Source organism: Micropterus dolomieu, linkage group LG02 (genome assembly GCF_021292245.1).
Source record: "Micropterus dolomieu isolate WLL.071019.BEF.003 ecotype Adirondacks linkage group LG02, ASM2129224v1, whole genome shotgun sequence".
NCBI lineage: Eukaryota > Metazoa > Chordata > Actinopteri > Centrarchiformes > Centrarchidae > Micropterus > Micropterus dolomieu.
The window spans coordinates 17,615,642-17,634,889 of record NC_060151.1 but is presented as its reverse complement, the minus strand read 5'-3'; the positions used below and the strand labels follow the sequence as shown (position 1 = coordinate 17,634,889).

General features: G+C 42.6%; 3 protein-coding genes across 3 annotated transcripts; 1 reads left to right on the top strand and 2 right to left on the bottom strand.

The window, feature by feature from the left end:
• The first annotated feature begins 339 nt into the window (after positions 1 to 339).
• Positions 340 to 8,380, top strand: trap1 (TNF receptor-associated protein 1). Its single transcript, XM_046029558.1, has 18 exons — positions 340 to 558; positions 2,126 to 2,308; positions 2,417 to 2,499; positions 2,674 to 2,814; positions 3,197 to 3,268; positions 3,403 to 3,563; positions 3,704 to 3,813; positions 3,890 to 3,963; positions 4,186 to 4,341; positions 4,614 to 4,734; positions 4,876 to 4,945; positions 5,039 to 5,186; positions 5,337 to 5,522; positions 5,729 to 5,867; positions 5,978 to 6,063; positions 6,280 to 6,425; positions 6,539 to 6,611; positions 7,307 to 8,380. The coding sequence occupies exons 1-18, from the start codon at positions 438 to 440 to the stop codon at positions 7,406 to 7,408; spliced, it is 2,172 nt and encodes a 723-aa protein (XP_045885514.1). The 5' UTR covers positions 340 to 437; the 3' UTR covers positions 7,409 to 8,380.
• Positions 8,381 to 8,415: 35 nt separating this feature from the next.
• On the bottom strand, positions 8,416 to 13,331 carry LOC123956986 (MAPK regulated corepressor interacting protein 2-like). Its single transcript, XM_046029566.1, has 5 exons — positions 12,849 to 13,331; positions 12,657 to 12,726; positions 11,986 to 12,125; positions 10,414 to 10,518; positions 8,416 to 8,814 (listed from the first exon to the last, which is right to left on the bottom strand). Exons 1-5 carry the CDS (start codon positions 12,907 to 12,909, stop codon positions 8,744 to 8,746), a joined length of 447 nt encoding a protein of 148 aa, XP_045885522.1. The 5' UTR covers positions 12,910 to 13,331; the 3' UTR covers positions 8,416 to 8,743.
• A 408-nt stretch (positions 13,332 to 13,739) lies between these two features.
• Positions 13,740 to 19,227, bottom strand: LOC123956969 (glycerophosphodiester phosphodiesterase 1-like). The gene is made up of 6 exons (XM_046029547.1): positions 18,729 to 19,227; positions 17,478 to 17,653; positions 16,955 to 17,060; positions 16,564 to 16,656; positions 15,903 to 16,114; positions 13,740 to 15,422 (listed from the first exon to the last, which is right to left on the bottom strand). The coding sequence occupies exons 1-6, from the start codon at positions 18,987 to 18,989 to the stop codon at positions 15,275 to 15,277; spliced, it is 996 nt and encodes a 331-aa protein (XP_045885503.1). The 5' UTR covers positions 18,990 to 19,227; the 3' UTR covers positions 13,740 to 15,274.
• Between the last annotated feature and the right edge of the window lie 21 nt (positions 19,228 to 19,248).

The window sequence follows — 19,248 nt, the reverse complement described above, 5'->3', positions numbered from 1 at the left end:
GACAACATCAACTAATTAGTTAATTAGATAATCGATTCAGATCTAGTCAGCGTCAACATGACAAGCGTATTTACATAATTGTAAATTATTTTATTTTATTTTTATATTGTTGTTAAGCCTGTTTGACCTTGAAGAGCCAATTTAAAAACTGAAATGAATCCACTTGTAATCGTAGGAGGCTAACAAATAAACAGATTATGTATAAATTGGTACCGATGGGATTCGTGAGGAGGTTTTAATACATAACGAAATAAAACCTTGCGCTTATTTTAAACCACAATCGGTAAAATGATTTCCGCTTCTTAGGCAGTTTAATGGACGCTCTGCTGACGTCATCACAGAGCGCAGTCACGGGTCCTACCTGTACCACCGTCGTTCAGCGTGTGTCCCTCGGTCAGTCGACCTGTCTTGTAGTCTTAACCACCTTGGCTGTTATCATGTCCCGTTGCCTCGCGCTGGCTCGGTTCGCCCTCGGTTCCTCTCAGAGGGTTAACTCGCGGCTAATGTCATGTGCACGAGGGCTGAGCAGCCGAACTGTCTCGCGCCCCTTCGCTGGAGGTAAGCTGTGCTTGTTGGCCGGCCTGAGTTAGCCTAGCCGGCTAGTAGACAACCACAAGATCATCAAGTCAAATGCAAACTCTGTTGCGGCCAAATGTTGCATTTACCAGCCTGCAGTTTAATACCACGAGCCGATCACGGCAGCTAGAGATGAATTTAAACCGATGGGTTTCTTACCAGACTCAGTTATTACATCATTACATCAGACTGACCCACAGACATGGTGGGCTGATCTGGTTTTCAGTGTCTTGTGATTTTATTTTTCATTTTATAGCCCAAAACAGATGAATGTAAACATTACTCGTGTACTCATTACTCATGCATGCTGAGATTGTTATTGGTTGATGTAATAACTTTTATTAGCTAACTGGCCCTGAAGCCTTTTGTAACATAACTCCAATGTCTTGCTGTGTGCAGACATGTATTCTGAAGTACGAGCTAATAGGAAGTTATAGCAGTCTGAGTTAAATACAACCGTGTGTAGAGAAAAAACAATGTGGCAGTTATTTATGCGTGCATTACTCCGGGTTTGAGTTGTGCAGACATATTGCAGGGGGAGAGGATTTGTATTTATATAAATGTATAAATTGACAAAATATAAAAATATAGACTAATAATAATGAACATGTGCTGCAATATGGCAGTTTATGCCGTGATATGCAAAATATTTACATTAGATTTACATATGCAAAGACAATTATAGACCATATATATTGTAAAAGTGTTTGTATTTGTTAAGATAATAAGAAATTTTATAGGCTAAACAGTTGCAGCACTCCTGCTCTTCATTTTATATGGTGAAAATGACCACAAGAAAAGTTGAGCTTATTTGAGAGAAGGGACATTGCGATAAACAAAACAGACAAAGTGAAAGCAAAACAGGGCATGCAGCTTAAAGACGGCAACATATTGGTTAAACACAGTAAAAGCAGTAGTGACATACATAGTAAGTAAGTAATAACAATAATAATAATAATAACTTTATTTAGCACAATCCCTACATGGACTGTAACAGAAAGTGCTTAACATAAAAGCAGATGATCATAAATCAAACATTTAATGATAACAGTAAAAACCTGTAGTTAAAACAGCAGGATATATCACGGCCGATTTTGCATACCAAGCTCAAGTTTGCAGGTCGTTGGTTTTCTATACTTAAAATCTGATTTTTTTTTAATTGTTTTTATTTGGGGAGTGATGGAATTTCTTTGAGTCCTGTCAGTGCTTGTTTGTATAGGGATTGAAGTGGTTTTATCGTGATATGATTGGCTTGTGACTTAAAGAAGAGTTTAGTCAGTTAACGCCCCAAGATATTTGAGTTCACTCACAACCTGCAATAAAAGCTGGCAAAGATTTTGTTTGCAAACTCTTTCCATCCATTGTTTTGTCTTCACCTGTCAGTGTGTTTCTGAACATGCGTGATTAGTCAGGTGATCTTAGAGGTTTCTCCCTTACTATATGCTGTCTGTAAGACAAATATGTCCTAGTAAGGCATCCAAAAAGACAAAAATGTCAGTGCCTTTGTGAAGCAGCCCAACCAACTGACTTGATCACCCGTTGTCATCAGACTTGCAGGTTGGACAGCAGCAGAGGTGGAGCAGTCGGCCCGGAGTGTGGAGCTCCCAGCGCGTCTGCCTCTGCTTCAGCCAGCAGTCTTACTACAGCACCCAGGAGGCTGAGAAAGAGCCGGAAAAGGAGCCTGAGGTGGAGCCTCTGCACACCATCATCAGTGATACAGAGTCTGTACAAGGTGCCGTAACAGCTGCAGACATAATTCTCCTTGAACGTTACCACACTTAGCTGATCATTTGTTAGATTTAAGATCCCCTGAGTGTTGTTCTGCCCCTGATCTACGCAGGTAGCTTCTCCAAACATGAATTCCAGGCTGAGACTAAAAAACTGCTGGACATCGTTGCCAGGTCCTTGTACTCAGAGAAAGAGGTAAAATGGTTTTGTTTAATGTGTGTGTGTGTGTGTGTGTGTTTGTGTGTGTGTGTGTGTGTGTGTGTGTGAGTAAGAGAGAGAGAAAGAATCTAAAACTTAAACTGACATTTCAGCTTTTATATGTAACTGTTCTTCTCCGGCTGATTCGCTGGCTTGTCCACGTCCCACCAGGTGTTCATCAGGGAGCTCATCTCCAACAGCAGTGACGCTCTGGAAAAACTGCGCCACAAACTGATTACGTCAGGTGGTGAAACGGCTCAGATGGAGATTCACCTGCGGACCGATAGTGCCAAGGGAACCTTCACCATTCAGGTATACCCATGACTGTGGAAGATGTGCAGTCTCCGTGGATTATGGTTGACTGGTGTTTTTCTTCCCTGTGTTGATTTTTGGTTAAACGTACATTATAGCTATTTTGGAAGTTCAGGAACATGTAATGTGTCAGCCTGAGCTCCTACCGCACGGTACGTTATGATGACATAGTTGGTCCCGCTGTAGCCTTTTAAATTACAAATGTCTAAATCGTCCCAGTTTGTAAAACACAGTGGAAACTCAAGGAAGAACCATGTAACTGCAGTGGAGAGGCTTCCGGTGGACTCTGGTTCCTGGCCTGTGTTTGAGAAAGATTGCCACCTGGTGGATGAATATCATACAACACTTCTTTTTTTATGACTGACTGGGATTCTCTGAACAGGACACAGGAACGGGGATGAACCAGGAGGAGCTGGTTGCCAACTTGGGGACCATCGCCCGCTCTGGTTCCAAGGTGACTGTTGTAGATGTTCTTCCACAGACTCAACTAATGTGTCACTGTGCAAAAACAGTCAAATTAATCCAGCGTATCTGTAAACGTCACACTTGTGGATCAGTCATAATGATCGTCTCCTCCCCATGCCACAGGCATTTTTGGATGCCCTGCAGAACCAGGCGGAGGCCAGCAGCACCATCATCGGTCAGTTCGGTGTGGGATTCTACTCTGCCTTCATGGTGGCCGACCGCGTTGACGTCTACTCCCAGTCGGCTGAGCCCGGTGCACCCGGATACAAGTGGTCCTCAGACGGGTGAGAGTGCAGGATGGGACTGGGATAAGAGCCTTTTATTCCCTCAGTGTGCTTCTGACCTTCAGCAGAACAAAGAGTGTACGCATGCGACAGCAACCAAATGTGATCCTCAAGACATTCTCTGTCATTGTCTCCCTCAGCTCTGGAGTTTTTGAGCTCGCCGAAGCCACCGGTGTTCAACGGGGAACAAAGATCGTGCTGCACCTCAAAGACGACTGCAAGGAGTTTTCCTCTGAGGACCGAGTTAAAGGTACAGCCGCCGGAGCCGCGTCAGTGAAACACGTTGGTGCGCCACTCCATATGATTTACAAGCTGTTCTCTTTCAGAGGTTGTCACAAAATACAGCAACTTTGTCAGCTTCCCCATCTTCCTGAATGGACGAAGACTCAACACTCTGCAGGTGAGACAATATGTGCGGTTTGAATACAGCGGAACTTTGTTTATAACACAAAACACATACTCTGACAAAAAGAGGAGGTCTCATCTCAGCAATCACAGCGCTGCATTGTTAAATGATTTTTAACCAAATATGCAGTCTGGGGTGAGGAATAAATCTAGATTTGTACCACTGTTTGGGTTTTTTGTCTTTATTAATTGTTTTTTGACCCCTGTCTCCCACCAGGCCTTGTGGATGATGGATCCTAAGGAGATTAGTGACTGGCAGCATGAGGAGTTCTACCGTTACGTCGCTCAGTCGTACGACAAGCCCCGCTACACACTGCACTACCGCGCCGACGCCCCGCTCAACATCCGAAGCATCTTTTATGTCCCTGACGCGGTGAGAAGCTCTGGGCTGGGTGTTTTTGGTTTTGGTGTAATGTGTTTTCTTTTCACAGCCACACCCACTTTATTTTAACTGTGCCAATTTAAAGGGAATGTGTCTTGCTCACATTTCCCCGCTCGGCTAATCTGGGATTCAACAAGCAACCTTTCTTGGCTCCAGATCTGTCACTTGTATTGCACATCCCCTAAAACAATGCCAACCTGTGCAAAAGTGCACCTAGTTAAAATCTAGTCATGCTTTATTGAGAAGACTTTACTTGTCAACAGAAGCCGAGCATGTTTGACGTGAGCAGGGAGATGGGTTCCAGTGTGGCTCTCTACAGCAGGAAGGTCCTGATCCAGACCAAAGCCACTGACATTCTGCCCAAGTGGCTGCGCTTCCTCCGAGGTCAGGATCATCCACGCTCGCCTCTGTTCTGTTTTTACATCCGTGATTTTATGAAATGAAGGGGAAAAAAATAGTGTTGGTTTGTCAGTGCTGAGCTGTGTGTGTGTGTGTGTGTGTGTGTGTGTGTGTGTGTGTGCGCAGGCGTTGTGGACAGTGAAGACATCCCGCTGAATCTGAGCAGAGAGCTGCTGCAGGAGAGCGCCCTCATCAGGTACAGGACCACTCAAATCTACATCTGCAGGGAGATTTACTTAAAATATTCATCAACCAAATAATTTTTTTACAACATCACCCCTGGCTGCAGGAAGCTCCGTGACGTTTTGCAGCAGAGGGTGATCCGCTTCCTGCTGGACCAGAGCAAGAAGGAGCCAGAGAAGTACAGCAAGTTCTTTGAGGACTACGGCCTCTTCATGAGGGAGGGCATCGTCACCACCCAGGAGCAAGACGTCAAGGTGAGGTTGCTCAGGGGAGAAAAGCTGCAAAATTACAAACAACTTTCTACCATTTTCATAAAAATGTTCTGAACATTTGGTTTGCATAAGAAACCGATGACGCCACAGTATCTTGAACATGACGCCACCCTCCGTGCTGTCTCTGTACAGGAGGACATTGCCAAGCTGCTAAGGTTCGAGTCTTCCGCTCTGCCAGCCGGCCAGCAGACCAACCTGATGGAGTACTCCTCCCGCATGAAGGCCGGCACACGCAACATCTACTACCTGTGCGCCCCCAACCGCCATCTTGCAGAGCACTCGCCCTACTACGAGGCCATGAAACAGAAAGACATGGAGGTGAGAGGGCGGTCATGGATAAAACTAATGTGACGTGTGCTGAGAAATCAAAAAGTTGAAGGCACTTTGCGACGTGAGGGGAAAAAAGTCTATATTCTTTGAACTTTAATGCACCATATGAACTGTATCAGTTGGCTTTTGTTCAGATATTTTAATTCACAACATATTTGATTAAGATTTAATAGTCCGTCGTCCCGCCTGTGCAGGTGCTGTTCTGCTATGAGCAGTTCGACGAGCTGACCCTGCTCCATCTCCGGGAGTTTGACAAGAAGAAAATGATCTCTGTCGAGACCGACATCGTGGTGGATCACTACAAGGAGGAGAAGTTTGAGGACAGCAAGCCCGGTCCGTTCCTCTCTAGTTCCTCCTGTTAAAGCTGAGCAGTGTAGCAGGGCAGCTCTCGCTGTCGTGGCCGTAGTCCTGACTTCTAGTTTGTTGCCTTTCGTCCTCTGCAGCCTCTGAGCGTCTGACGCAGGAGCAGGCCGACGACCTGATGTCCTGGATGAAGAATGCTTTGGGCCCCCGAGTTACCAACATAAAGGTAAAAAGATTAAGACTCTCCATGATTCTGAACTTCATAGTATGGTTTGAAGTCTGCGTACATAAACTCAAAGCCTCAAATGTTTTTTCCTGACCAAAAGAAACAAATCAGCTCAGTTGAGTGAAAGCATTCTGCAGTTGGCTTTCAATTTCATGTTAAGTAGCCTGTGTTGGCAGATATGTTGCCTATTAAATATTTTTGTCACCTGGCCTCCAGCTGACTCCTCGGCTGGACACCCACCCAGCTATGATCACAGTGCTGGAGATGGGTGCTGCACGCCACTTCCTCCGCACCCAGCAGCTTGCTCGCACCGCTGAGGAGAGAGCTCAGATACTGCAGCCCACTCTGGAGATCAATGCAGGGTGAGTAGGGTGGTCGGGGGGGGGGGTTATATTTAACCAGATGGAATAATTACTTTTAAATAATGTGCATTTGTGTCCAGATCTCACTCTTTTTTGTTTTTACAATCCGATAGACACGATCTGATCAAGAAGATGCACGCGCTAAAAGAAACAAACCCTGACCTGGCTGGACTGCTACTGGAACAGGTACTGTGGGTCTGAGCTGGATATGAAAAAACATATCTTATCATTGAAGGCCTCGCTATCTGATCCACTCCGGTTTTAGTTTGCCGTTATGCAAATTATTTAGTTGTCTTGATAAATTCAGGATAATGTACATTTCCACAAATTCCATCAGTGCAACAAAGTCTCGTCATACCGTTTTGTTCCCTCTCTCTCTGGGCACGTTTAAGTTATTGGCAATGAAACTCAATACTCAATACTCAATGCGCAAAAGCATTTCAGCAGCTCGAGAAGCATAATCCCTCCTGCTCCTGGTAGGATTTTAATTTGAAACATCTGCAGGAAGTGTCAAGTTATTGACTACGGCGTAACGGCATCCAGTGAGTAAAAGTGATGGGAACGAACTTGTGAATGAAAACAGCGTTTCAGTTAAAAAAAGAGAAACTCATGAGTAGCAGAGTGAGTTTGCCGTGTTTGTGTTGTGGAAATGCACAAAATGCTGAATTAACCATGCAAGGTGTTACAGGACAGGTGAAATTTTGTTTTACCTGGTCTTTATTAATGATCAGCCTTCATTTATTTGTTTGTTTATTATTTGAGACTCTTACTTGACTGCCAGCTTGTATTTAAAAAAAAAAAAATACAACTAATATCATGAATAATTTGCCTGTCAGTGCAGTTTCATACATTTATTTCTCTTCATCTATATAATCTTTTAGATCTACGACAACGCCATGATCACAGCAGGCCTGAATGATGATCCCCGACCGATGATTTCCCGCCTGAACGATCTGCTGACTAAAGCTCTGGAGAAGCACTGAGAGCCACTCACGGACATGAACAGTGCAGGCTGACCTGGTTGTGTTGACAGACAGGTCAGGTCTGTAGACTGAAGCACTGGCAGCAGCTGAAGGACCTCCAAAGCTGGAGAAGTGTAGTTTCTGAAGAGAACGACAGGCCTTTTGTTCATTCGTTAAAATCACAACCTTTTGGAGTACTTCATCCCCTAAAGGCTTGAAAAGCTCAGATGGAGTGAAGATGAACTGCTTTATGCTGTGTTCAGCTGTGTTTCAAAAGGTATTAATATTGGTAATGATAATTAGAGGATATGTGCTGTAAAGTAGGTGGTCACAGTTACACCTGTCATTTCACTCCGATCACGCCTTGGCATGTAAAAATGGGATGTTTCTGAAATTGCCATTTCGTTTTCAAGACAAGGTACTTCAAAAATAAATTGCCACTCGTTGCCGTCCTGAATAATCTGGATGCAAACCGGCCACAAACAATGTAGAGATGCAAAGCAGAACAAGTTTTGTCTTACCAGAACTGTCACTGTCAACAGTCATTTCAAAATATTACGCAACAACAACTAAAAATAGATGAAGTTTCATTCTAAAGTGTGCATTAGAGCCTGGAAGTGGTCAGAGTGATCATGTTTCAATTAGAAATACAAAACGTCCTCCCTGCTAAATAGAGCCATTTGCCCCTTTCTTTTCTCTTTTCTTTCTAAGCCCTTTAAATGTTTCCATCTTTTCTTTCCACATTTATTTAATATTTTATGTTCACTTTTGTGGTTTATAAGAAACAGGATACCTAAAGTGTTGGAATATTTTTTGAACTGGGTCAAATGAAAAGAACAATGTATTTGGCAGATGTTGCAAATGTCACCTGACTTGTAAACAAGTTTCATTTGGTATTAAAGTACTGGTGAAGTTAATGTAAAATGGATTTAAAATACTGTATACACATTTGTGGTCTCCTCTGGGCATTACCAATAAATTGAGTAAACAATCTTCTTGAGACAATTAAAAAGATGCCAACACAAAGCTTCTTGAAAATACAACTTTACTGCATTTCAAAGTCACATCGCATCTCTAATGTGAGGGTAGTAAGCTGAGAGAAACCTCAGCTTCAAGATGTCATCCTCCAGCGTGCAGTGTATCCCAGAGGGAATTTTGAGAGCTGGATGGATTGTAGAGTTCACGCAAAGTGAGTCTGTCGTTTCTATGTTAGCGTCTCAGCATCCGTCAATTTTAATCACATCGGGCCATTTTGACCCATTGCACCTCCTGCCCAGGCTTCCTCTCCTCTGTGAGTCATCCTGCTTCAGGTCTCACCTTCTGACCGTCTGTCAAGATCCACAAATCCCAGTAGTGTCAGGATAACTTGTCTATATTGGCCAGGAAACGCTGGGCCCACCATTCATCTAGATCTATGGGCACAAAGTCTAAAAACAAAACATAAGAATGGGAAGGAATTAAAAAGATTAACAGTATGTAGATGTGCTTTTGCCATGTGAGAAAACGTTTCATGCTTGTCATCACCATAGGACACTGAAAAACAAAATTGAAACCATGAATGGACAGTCAATTATAAAAATATTAGACTTTTCTGTTTTTATTAAAAAACATCTGTATTTCCTCCCGGCTACAATGTGTGTTTGTTGAACATATAGAAATAGAAGTGTTATTATAATAACCGTCTGTCTTTGGTGGCGTGACCAGAATAGCTCAAATCTTAAGTGTTTACTGTCCTCCAGAGGTCACAGTGTGAAACTGCAGCACTACGTTAAATTCATGGTTAAAACTCATATGATACAACTACAAATAATAAATAACAACTGTTGATAACAGAGTTAACTAACAGCGGTTTTAAGTAAAGGCTTTCTGGTGTGGAGTAGTAGGCTAACTTAAGTTTCCTGCTAGCGAGGCTCAAACCAACATCACAATGCAGACACGTTAGCATGCTAGCACCTTCCACATTTTCTGAGAGTAACCAAACTGAAGCAATAAGAAGAAAACGAAGAGACCAACAATATTGTCTGATCTGCAGTGGTCCCCGTTACCGATTACAACGCCACATAATTCAGATATTTATACTCAAACCGACTGTTTCGGTAAAGTATCAGGGAATCACGAGTGCGTACCGCCCTCTAGTGGTTGAAATGAGAAAATGCAACATCTTTCAAGTTAACGTCACTAACAGCGATAATAGCATAGTGCCACTTCCGGTGTGCACTTTCACAATAATATGACCAAACTTAAACAATCAAATAGACAAAATCATAAAACGACTGTGTTGATTGTTATGTAGTAGTCAATATTACAGATTAAATTATATCATCATCATTTAGAATAACCTTTTATTGTATTTGCTACATCGTGTTTGACCAATTCTGAAATCTCTCTACATAACTTATTTGAGGAAATCCATTCCTTGATTTTGTTTCACTTTATCCATTTATTTGTTTCTTCATATTAACATGTTGTGTGAGATTGACTTGCTGGCTACATGTTTGATTTCAATTATTATCTGGATATTAACAAAACAACAACAACAATCCGAAACTGAACACTACAGACCTTGTGAAACTTACCTCTAGGTCTTCCCACATGCATGCCATGGTTGTTAGGTTGTGTTTTTAATCTGAGCTGACAGATTCCGATCATCTTGGTTGATATGGCAATGAAGTATAAAACTTAAATTAGCATTTCTAAATGTGTCAACGGAGTTGGTACATGCCATTTGGGCTATGAGAAGAGACGGGCCTCTGACCTCTGCTAGCTTCCTCCTAGCTTGAAGGATCAGAAGCGGGTCACTAATTCTTGGTTGGTTGGCTGTCATAAACCATTACAACCTAGTTTCCAGGTTACAGTGGTTGTAACACGTGGGCTGTTATCATAAGTCACTAAAATATTAAGAAGTCACCCTGCTTCAAAATTTTAGCAGTAACTATTAAAATCACTTATGAAGATGAAGATGTGAGCAGCTCGTGGGAGGGTGGTGCAGCGTGCGGAGGACCGAGAGAAGGAGAAACTGTACTCACTGTCCATGTGTGGGCTGGGAATGGGCTCTTTATAATGGACTGCTCCCGGGGCCTCCTCTGGCTCCTGGTCGGGCCCCTGCTCGTGCTGCACCACCTCCTGCCAGGCTGAAAACACAAAGACAATGACAGTCAGAACATCAACTAGGAATACTTACTAGAGGTGAAACGATTAACAGAAAATGAATCAGCAACTACAGTATTTTGATAATCGATTAACAAATTAAGTCATTTTTGTTGTTTCCAGCTGTGTGTGAGGAATTTTCATATTTGTCTTGACATGATAGTAAATTAAATATCTTTGGGCTTTGCACAGCTGGCTAGACAAGAGAAAACTTGGGCTCTTTTCACAGTTGTTTCATGTTTTATAGACCATTAATCCGTTAATCGAATCATAAATAATATGCCGAAACAGATGAATCGATCATGAAATGATAATTGCAGCTAAAAAAGGAGATTAGCTGCACCTCTGTTTTATTACACCTCTGGATCAAATATCAGCGTACAGGAGCCAGGATTTGACACAGTTGTATTGGTGCAGGGTTCCTGTTCTGTAATACAATTATATGAAAGTAATGATAAATAATGACAATCTGAACCTACGGATATGGTATAAATAATGTAATTAACAGGTAATAGCAAATGTCCTTATCTGTCCAAGTTTTCAAAAATTCTTGCATGCCAGTGTCACACCCACAATGTCAAACAAGCAAAGTCTACAAGGGCAACTGCTTCAAAGGCCTGCCACTCCTGGCAAATGTTTATTTCCAATAATGTAGCATGTGGACTGGTCACATGGAGAGAGTGTGTGTTTGTGTGTGTGTGTACTGGGATTGATTTAATCTCTGGTAGCTGCTTCTAGGTCATGACTAAGAAAAAAAACTTAAAAAGGGTAAGCTTGTTTATATCATGTATTGATGTTGTTTAAAGAGTAAAAGTGAGTTAATCAACCCTGAACAACACTGTCTCAACAGGGGAGAGGGGGGCTTATTTGTGTCCTTGTCCATTCAATGACAAGGTTACTGAAGTTGTTTATGAGCTGGTGTTGCTGAGCTTCAATGCCAGCAGCTAACAGGACAGAGAAAGTAAAAGCAGCAGAGCCAAATGAGTGAATGATCCTGTGAATGTTAAAAGGAAGGTGCATGCTTCCAAACTGGGTCACTGTGTAGAGTTTCTGCAAAACTCCCTTCATCTGTGTCAAAAGCCTTTTCTTCAAAGCTCAGACATTACAACTTGGTGGGGGCTAGCCAATGCCGAGAAAAAAAAAAAAAGCTGTTTCCCTCAGCTCGTGTGCCAGCGTGGGTCGGGAGGAGCATGATATGGGTGAGAACGTTTCTCTGCTAGGTGCCTATCATGGCTATCAGTGTCAGAGCAGCTGTGCGGGTGAGGCCTGGGTGGTGGTGGGGGTTGGAGGGAGCTGGTTAGCAGTTTTTAAATACTGATACTCTTAATAGTAAAGCACTGTAATTCACAAAACAGCTGGCAAAGGACGGATGTCTTGATACGGCGAGACAATGAAAAGTGTCCTTCATCCTCTCCATTATTTCCAGCGAGCTCTTTCATTCGTTTCCTCACCCTCGTAGACAAACTTGACGTTTTCCACGTGTGCGGAGGTGAAGGTCTCGTCCAGCTGGTTGTCTGCAGGGAGAGCCTGAGCAGGGTGATGGTACTTCTTACCATTAGGACGGTTGAAAACTATCTTGGGTGCAGGAAGGCTAAAGGATATAAAGCAAGGGAAAACAGGAGTCACACGTGTAGTCTGATGTTTCAACTCTCAATTCACAGCAGGAAGTGTTTCAAAGTGTCAACCTTTGGGCCTAGACTGAGAGCAAGGTTGGCTGTGTAGGATTGCAACAGCTGAATGTCAGACCATGTGGCACAAGGTCACGGTCTCACACACACACACACACACACACACACACACACACACACACACACACACAGGTTTAAAGGCATGAAAACAGCCCAGCAGGCAGAGTGAGCTTTGGGGAAGCCACAGTGTGAAGGTTATAAGGTTATGCATCATTTATGCCTTAACAAATGAACAAACACTGCCTGTCTCAAGCAGATGAGGTCCACCGCTGCCAGGACGTAGTCCCTCAGTAACACTTTAACAAACACAATTTATTTGGCAAGTCAAACTGATCTCTGTAAAAATAAAAATAAGTAATAGCCAGAGTTTTGAGATTCTCAAAAGGACACACTCCTGAGAGTATTAGTGTGTCTAAAAAAAGCTGCACACTTACTCAGGCATACTCCAGGATGTTTGTTTGTGCTTGAAGTCGTTTATTTTGTTGTCAAGCTGCTGAGTAGGCCCTAAAAATAAGAGAAAGCTCACATTTGATTGAAAAGGGAAAAAAAATAAAACACTTGAAATCAATATGAAGATGGATCTGTGAATGTGTAACATAGTTGAAAGTTGCCGTTCAGTGTCTCACCTGTCCGTCGCTGGGTGACCAATTTGCTGGGACCTCTTGTAATTGTGTACATCATGCGCATGAAAAGTCACCTGTAAACTCTGAGAGTAAAGAAGTAGTCCCAGATTCAGGTGGAGCAGGCCTTCTTGTGAAGTCAGTTTTCAGTTAAACATGCTCCTCCAGGACCTGCCTTGGTGTGTGAGAAGTATCCGTCCTCTCCTCGGCTGATCGGGCTGAATTTCAACGCACAGGCTTGTTGGCAGCCAACGCAGGTCCACGCAGTCGACACGAGACTGTGCAGGCTGTTTGGTAACCTCTCAGAAAACAGGAACCGTGCGTGGCGCGCTCCTCTCCGCGTAAAACCAACAGCCGGAGCGCATCCCATACACCTGCAGCCTGAGTCCAGACAGTTAACGAAAGTCACGTCGGTGCTGAGGTGTCCTGCACTGCCACAATGTCACATAACGTGGAACGGCGCCTGTCATTCATAAGACATTGCACGCACGCCGTCAACTTAGAGCACTACTTCCCGACGTCCCTCCACGCCTCCCAGGGCGCTTTAAAGAGACAGTGTCCCGGGATGTAACACCAGGGGATTTCAAGGACCACAGACTGGATTTTTCTCCCCTTATAAAATAATAAATTAAATTATTCTAGAAATATCCAGTGAAGATATGGCCTGTTAAACGCCATTGTTTAGGGTGACATAAATTACACAATTGTGGAAAGAGAATGTATTTGACTGCTCCTCCTCCGTCTCTGTGTTTACAGCACACACAGGTGAGATCCGGTGCACAAGGCAATCACATACACACAGTCACAACTTTACTTTATCCTAAGTGAGAGTGTGGTTAAATTATTAAAAGTTGGGTCGACAAAGACAGACATGAAGACAAAGAAAACTCTCACATAATACTTTAACATTTTAATAATGTAGGATTTTCACTTAAAAGGCATTATTGATTTACAGCAGATTTGAAAACTGGATTTACATTCTTAAGATTTATTCCAGCCTGTTTTGACGAGTGGCCCTATGTTATTTTTCTTACTAGAATATAAGACATTCTCAACACTACAGCAAAATGAAACAAAAGAGAAATGTTGAATTTTTTTTGGAATCTCTGAGAAATGAATAGTGACCAAGATGGGGTTGCTTGCCTTTTTCCTACAAGAACTCCATGTCCCCTGTATCGTTTCTGGGAATTTGGAGTTTATATCCTACCATTACAGACACATTACACATGGTAGGCTTCTTAAGGTTCATTCTGATATAATTTACAGATAATATCTTTAAAATGTAACTGCACTCAGGCAAAACAAGTTAAGTTAAATCAAAATGAAACTAAGGGAATTCCTCCAAAATTATATTCCTAGTAGTGTGGAGGATTATTTAAAGAAGCATTAGGCCATTACATTTACAGAAAATATGACTGAAAAGTTAAAGGAAGAGATGTCATGGTCAGGGAATTTGGATTCAAGGCCTTAATATTTCTTAACAATTGTGGCAACAGCCACAATCACAAAAAGAGTCACCCTCCTCTGATGATTCACAATGTATTAAAGAGGTGACGTCAGACAAAAGTTTAGGAGTTTATGTGAAGCTGTGCCTTGAACTACACGCACCTACGCTCACACCCCCCCATCTGTGTGGCAGAGTTCAAGGGTGCATTTACTTTCCCTCAAGGATGAGGAATCTGATATCGTACTTATCTCACACTTGAATCATTCAAAGTTTTAATGTCTTACGGCAAGGTTTCTTGTGTATTTGTGCAAGTGAAACACAGACTGCAAGCTTCTGAACAATCAAGTATTATTACGTTAAGTTGTAGTAATAATAATAACAAGAGCTCTTCTAGAGTCCGTCATTAAATTAATATCATGGTAGCAGGTGGTGAATTGATGCCAATATGTCTAATTTTACAACTATATACACTTGTGTCTCTTTAAAAGGTGCATCAAATCCTCTGAAGGTAGAAAAGATCTTTAAAGGTAGCGTAATCCTAATCCCTGGACCAGGAGAGTTGGAGGTATTGCTGCTGGTAGTAGGATATGGACAAGCAAGTATACAGTTAAGTCTTCATGGTTTAATCTGTCTGTAGATTTAAAGGGAACTTACCCGTATGCCAGCTACAGGTAATGATGTCTTCTTACCTCTACAGTAAATCAGTTCTGTAAAGCTTGGGTTGTTCAATTGCCACTACAGAGCTAGTTAGCACCAAATTTCTACCTTCCTTCCACCTTATAAATAACTATATTTCCACATATTTCAGTATTTTACGTTCTTAGAAAGCACAGGAAACTGGGGATTGTTGTAATGATAGTAATTATGTCATCTTCTGTCGCACCAAAGAGTTTCTACTTTGTTCATTAAGAAGCTGTAAAATGTTTGCTTTTACAAGGTCACACCTTACCCTGTCTGTCTCTAACCACTGTGTGTGTGTGATCATTCAGTAATGCGGATCACAGTCTTCCAGCAGACTGTCAGTGATGTAGCCAATCTTCAGCAGGTTTTGGTAGTAGTCTTTCTCCACAGCTGTATTAACAGTCCAGCCCACCACCTCCACACCTCGCTCTGTCCAGTACTGAACATAGTCCCTAATTGACAGGAGGAAGGAAATAGAATATAGCTCAGTAAATAAGGAACAAGACCCACAGCCAGACACACATTTTTGGTTGCAAAGAATACATGACATAGAATAGTGAACCCACAGAAGCCCTGAGAGGCAGCTTTTGTCAAAGAAACTGATATTTGCTCTGCAGTAAGTTATGTTTGGCATTATAGTTCTTTTCAGGGAGAACACCTCCCTGACCTTCCATGTGCATACATTAAATGAGAAATTCTTAAATTGATGTGAGGCAATGCGCTTGATCATTTCTCTGGAGGAGTCACCACCCTGTTGATCTGCGAGCAGTTCAACAAAAGAGGACTCTTCTCAGATTGTTTCATTTGGAGGATTTACAGAGTTGAAAACTCTTAACATCTCATGTCATCTCTTAAGCCCTGTGAATAACACACAGCTTTGCGGCTATGCATCGTAATGATAAAACAAGTTTAATTTTGTTAAATAAACCTACAATGAGATGAAGTCCTTCTGCACAAGGATAGCAGAGACGCCACAGAGTTTCCAGAGTATGTGGTGGTGGGCCCAGTCCAGCAAGACGTCCAGAACCCCCGTCCACATCTGACCCCATGTGGAGAGAGTGCGAGGAGTGCCATCACCAAGGCGGCTCAGTCTCCAGGGCCGGTGGATGAGAGCCGTGACAACTTTGGGGTCAGTCTGACGCATCTTTAGGACAGGAAAAGATCAGAGGTCAACAGAACACTGTCGAAATTAGAAGGAGGTTCTGGCTCTTCAGTCAGAAACAGTACGCAGATTCCTGCGTACAGGGTCGTGGGATGCTGGAGCCAATCCCAGCTGACATCGGGCAAAAGGCAGGGTACACCCTGGAAAGGTCGCCAGTCCATCACAGGGCCGCACATTAACAAACAACTCACACCTAAGGACAATTTTGGAGACACAAATTAACCTAGCCTGCATGTGGATGGAAGCCAGAGCACCCGGAGAGAACCCACGCAGAATTGGGGAGAACATGCAAACTCCACACAGAAAGGTCAGGGCAACCGGGGTTTAAACACACAACCTTCTTGCTGTGAGGCAACAGTGCTAACCACTGTACCGCCCTGCTTTCTAAAGATGATAATTATAATTTATGTTAATCAGTCATATTTTGTTACCTTGTAGATGACTTTGGGTTCAAAGGAGGAAACAATGCTGGAATTGTAAAGCACAGGGAACTTCTTATACATCTCACGAAGCACTGATGCAGCCTGGAGAAGAGGAAAACACATTAACATGACCAACAGAACATTATTTAACAGTCTGATAATAAACCAGCTCATTTAAAGAGATTACTGCTTACTAGACGGGTTGAAGTGTTGATAATAAAAGTAGGAAATATGAGTAAGCCTCTTGGCTATTGTACAAACAGCTGCAATTTTTTATGATTACTGTATTGAGCACGTCTGCTGGCTGCAGCTGGCTAACATCATTGTTCTAAATATGCATGTGTCCAGATATTTATGATGAGTCTTTTTGCCTGCTAGGTTAGGCCACTATATTCAACACCTTATCAGGTTGACCTTTGACATCAAAGAAGATAGTCAGCTGGTGTCTCATGCATTCCCGCACAGCCTCCTGCAGAGTGGGGACCTTCTCTCCACTGAACTTGTCCCTGGAGATGAAAGAAACCACAGCAGGTTTCTGAGATAACCTTCCCGCTGTAACATCACACTCGTCTGTTTCTCCTGCTCCCTTATTTTAAGTCTTAATAATTTGCGATAAAAGCAAGTGAGAACAGAGATACCTCTCCATACCATTTTGATGAAAAACAATGACAAAGTAAATCTATTAAGGACAAACTGAAGTGACATTTTGAAGCAAAATAGGATGCTGGGAGACTTGGCTGAGTGTCAAAAACTTCAAATGGTGACATATGAAAACTATATTTCTAACAAACATTTTAGTATAAAGATCTTCATATATTTCCAAGTAAATCTTATTTCACAGACGCACAGTCTCTAGTTTCTTTATGTGCGCACTGAATCACAAGCTTAGACCGGCTAACATGAGTGTTTGATAGGGAGCATACTTCAGCCTGTGTTTAGCAGCAGCATCTAGTCTCTTAAGTTGGACAAAATGTAGTTTGCTAACTGATCCAGAGCCGTTGGTGGTGCGGTCCACAGTCTCATCGTGCATCAGTACAGGCATGCCATCGGCTGTGAAACTCAGGTCCAGTTCCACTCCAGTTGCCCCGTTCTTACTGGCCTAAAGCAGGAGATCACAGGGGGAACAGGAAAGAAAAAGATTCTTATTCTTAGTAGTACTGGACTTTAGTGCAACTTTGACATACTTGTACTTTACTTGAATTTGTCCATTTTATGCTACTTTATACTGAACTCCACTATTTATTTGATGCATTTAGTTTTTTAGTTACTCTTTTCAAAAATCATGCTTATGATACGATACCATTCTACTCTTACTTTACAGTACTTTTACTTGAGAAATTTATTTCAGGTCTTTTACTTGTAAAGTAGTGGTTTTAGACTATGGTATTTCTAATTTACTCAAGTAAAGAATCTGAGTACTTATTCCACCACTTAGGGTTTCTTAGCTTGATAACAAAGACTGAGTGACTATGTTACTCAAAATATAATCACTTGTCAAAAGAGACACCTAGAGGCAGACTCTGTATCAGACCAAAAATCTGCCACAATTTGCACAGATATTGGTCTCAGCCATTGACAGTTTGGTCAGAAAAACGTATTTGATCCATGGTTGAAAATCTACAGTCTGCAAAAAAAAAAAAAAAGAAAAGAAAATAAATCTTGTACAATCTAAATTTCAAGTCACAACAGTGAAAAATAGGTACTGGGTACTCTGGCAAAAGTTTCAGTGGCAGCAGCCCTCCTCAGCATCAGCATGACGAAGATGCTGGCACTGGAAACAGCTGTTTTAGAAAACTAATTGAACTAGAATACAAGGCCAAGGAACATAATGATCCCGATCTGCAAGGGTTGAGCATTCAGCACAGTGGATGTGGTGCTCTGCTTACACTGCAAAATAACCGGGAAGTCACGACATGCAACGCCTAAGCAACTACTAGCCTAAGCCATCAATATTTTCACAAAATACTTAAAGAAATTGCCTTAATAGTGCTTTGGGGACTCATTTGCACCTGTAGTGCTCTAGATTCCTACAGAAACTATTTCATTTAGCCGGGTGTAAAATCTGTAGCCTAAGTTACATTTCTATCGCCTTGTAGGCTACTTTTGCTCTGTAGTACACGGGCTCCTCATTTGCAGCTCCATATTTTCAACTGAATGGATGACAGTCACATCACCTCTCTGATCGCTGCCAAGGTGTTCTCCGGTGCATCGTGGCTCCCCGCGCGGTGCGCCACCACCGGGACGCCACCTGATGGAGCCCTGGGCCGGAGGACGCGTCCGGCCTGCTCCGCAGGAACCGGAGGAAAGCGGAACATCACCATGAAGACGTAGAGGAATGCGGTGAGGAGGGAGGCTCCCGTGGCGCTCCTCGTCCCCAAGATCACCAGTAAAAACACCGCCGAGAAATACACCGCCTCATCTCCGATCTGCAGCATGATGGACGGAGGACGGGATGTAGGCTATCTATGTCACGATCGGACCTGAAGATGAAAGCTGCTTAGAAAGATGGCATGGATGAAGCTCTGCTGTCAGCACTCAGGTGACTACATGGTGGAGGGTCACACATACGGATGACCGGGAATCAGCAGTTTCATTTCGTGATTGTGCAGAGGATGGACGGAGGACAGAGTAGAGCTAAATACCTGCTGTCGTCAATGTCAAGTTAAAAAAAAAAAACAATTAATAAAATATTTC

Bases quoted from the DNA above. Each gene is read 5' to 3' on its own strand.
- trap1 (XM_046029558.1), top strand. From the start codon at position 438: ATGTCCCGTTGCCTCGCGCTGGCTCGGTTCGCCCTCGGTTCCTCTCAG. The intron at 3,964-4,185 runs GTGAGACAATAT...GTCTCCCACCAG, and splicing joins GAAGACTCAACACTCTGCAG to GCCTTGTGGATGATGGATCC. The intron at 4,946-5,038 runs GTACAGGACCAC...CCCTGGCTGCAG, and splicing joins CAGGAGAGCGCCCTCATCAG to GAAGCTCCGTGACGTTTTGC.
- LOC123956986 (XM_046029566.1), bottom strand. From the start codon at position 12,909: ATGCGCATGATGTACACAATTACAAGAGGTCCCAGCAAATTGGTCACC. The intron at 12,126-12,656 runs GTAAGTGTGCAG...TATATCCTTTAG, and splicing joins ACATCCTGGAGTATGCCTGA to CCTTCCTGCACCCAAGATAG. The intron at 10,519-11,985 runs GTGAGGAAACGA...TTGTGTTTTCAG, and splicing joins CGTCAAGTTTGTCTACGAGG to CCTGGCAGGAGGTGGTGCAG.
- LOC123956969 (XM_046029547.1), bottom strand. From the start codon at position 18,989: ATGCTGCAGATCGGAGATGAGGCGGTGTATTTCTCGGCGGTGTTTTTA. The intron at 17,654-18,728 runs GTGATGTGACTG...CTCCTGCTTTAG, and splicing joins CCTTGGCAGCGATCAGAGAG to GCCAGTAAGAACGGGGCAAC. The intron at 15,423-15,902 runs GTAGGTTTATTT...CCTGTCAATTAG, and splicing joins CAGAAGGACTTCATCTCATT to GGACTATGTTCAGTACTGGA.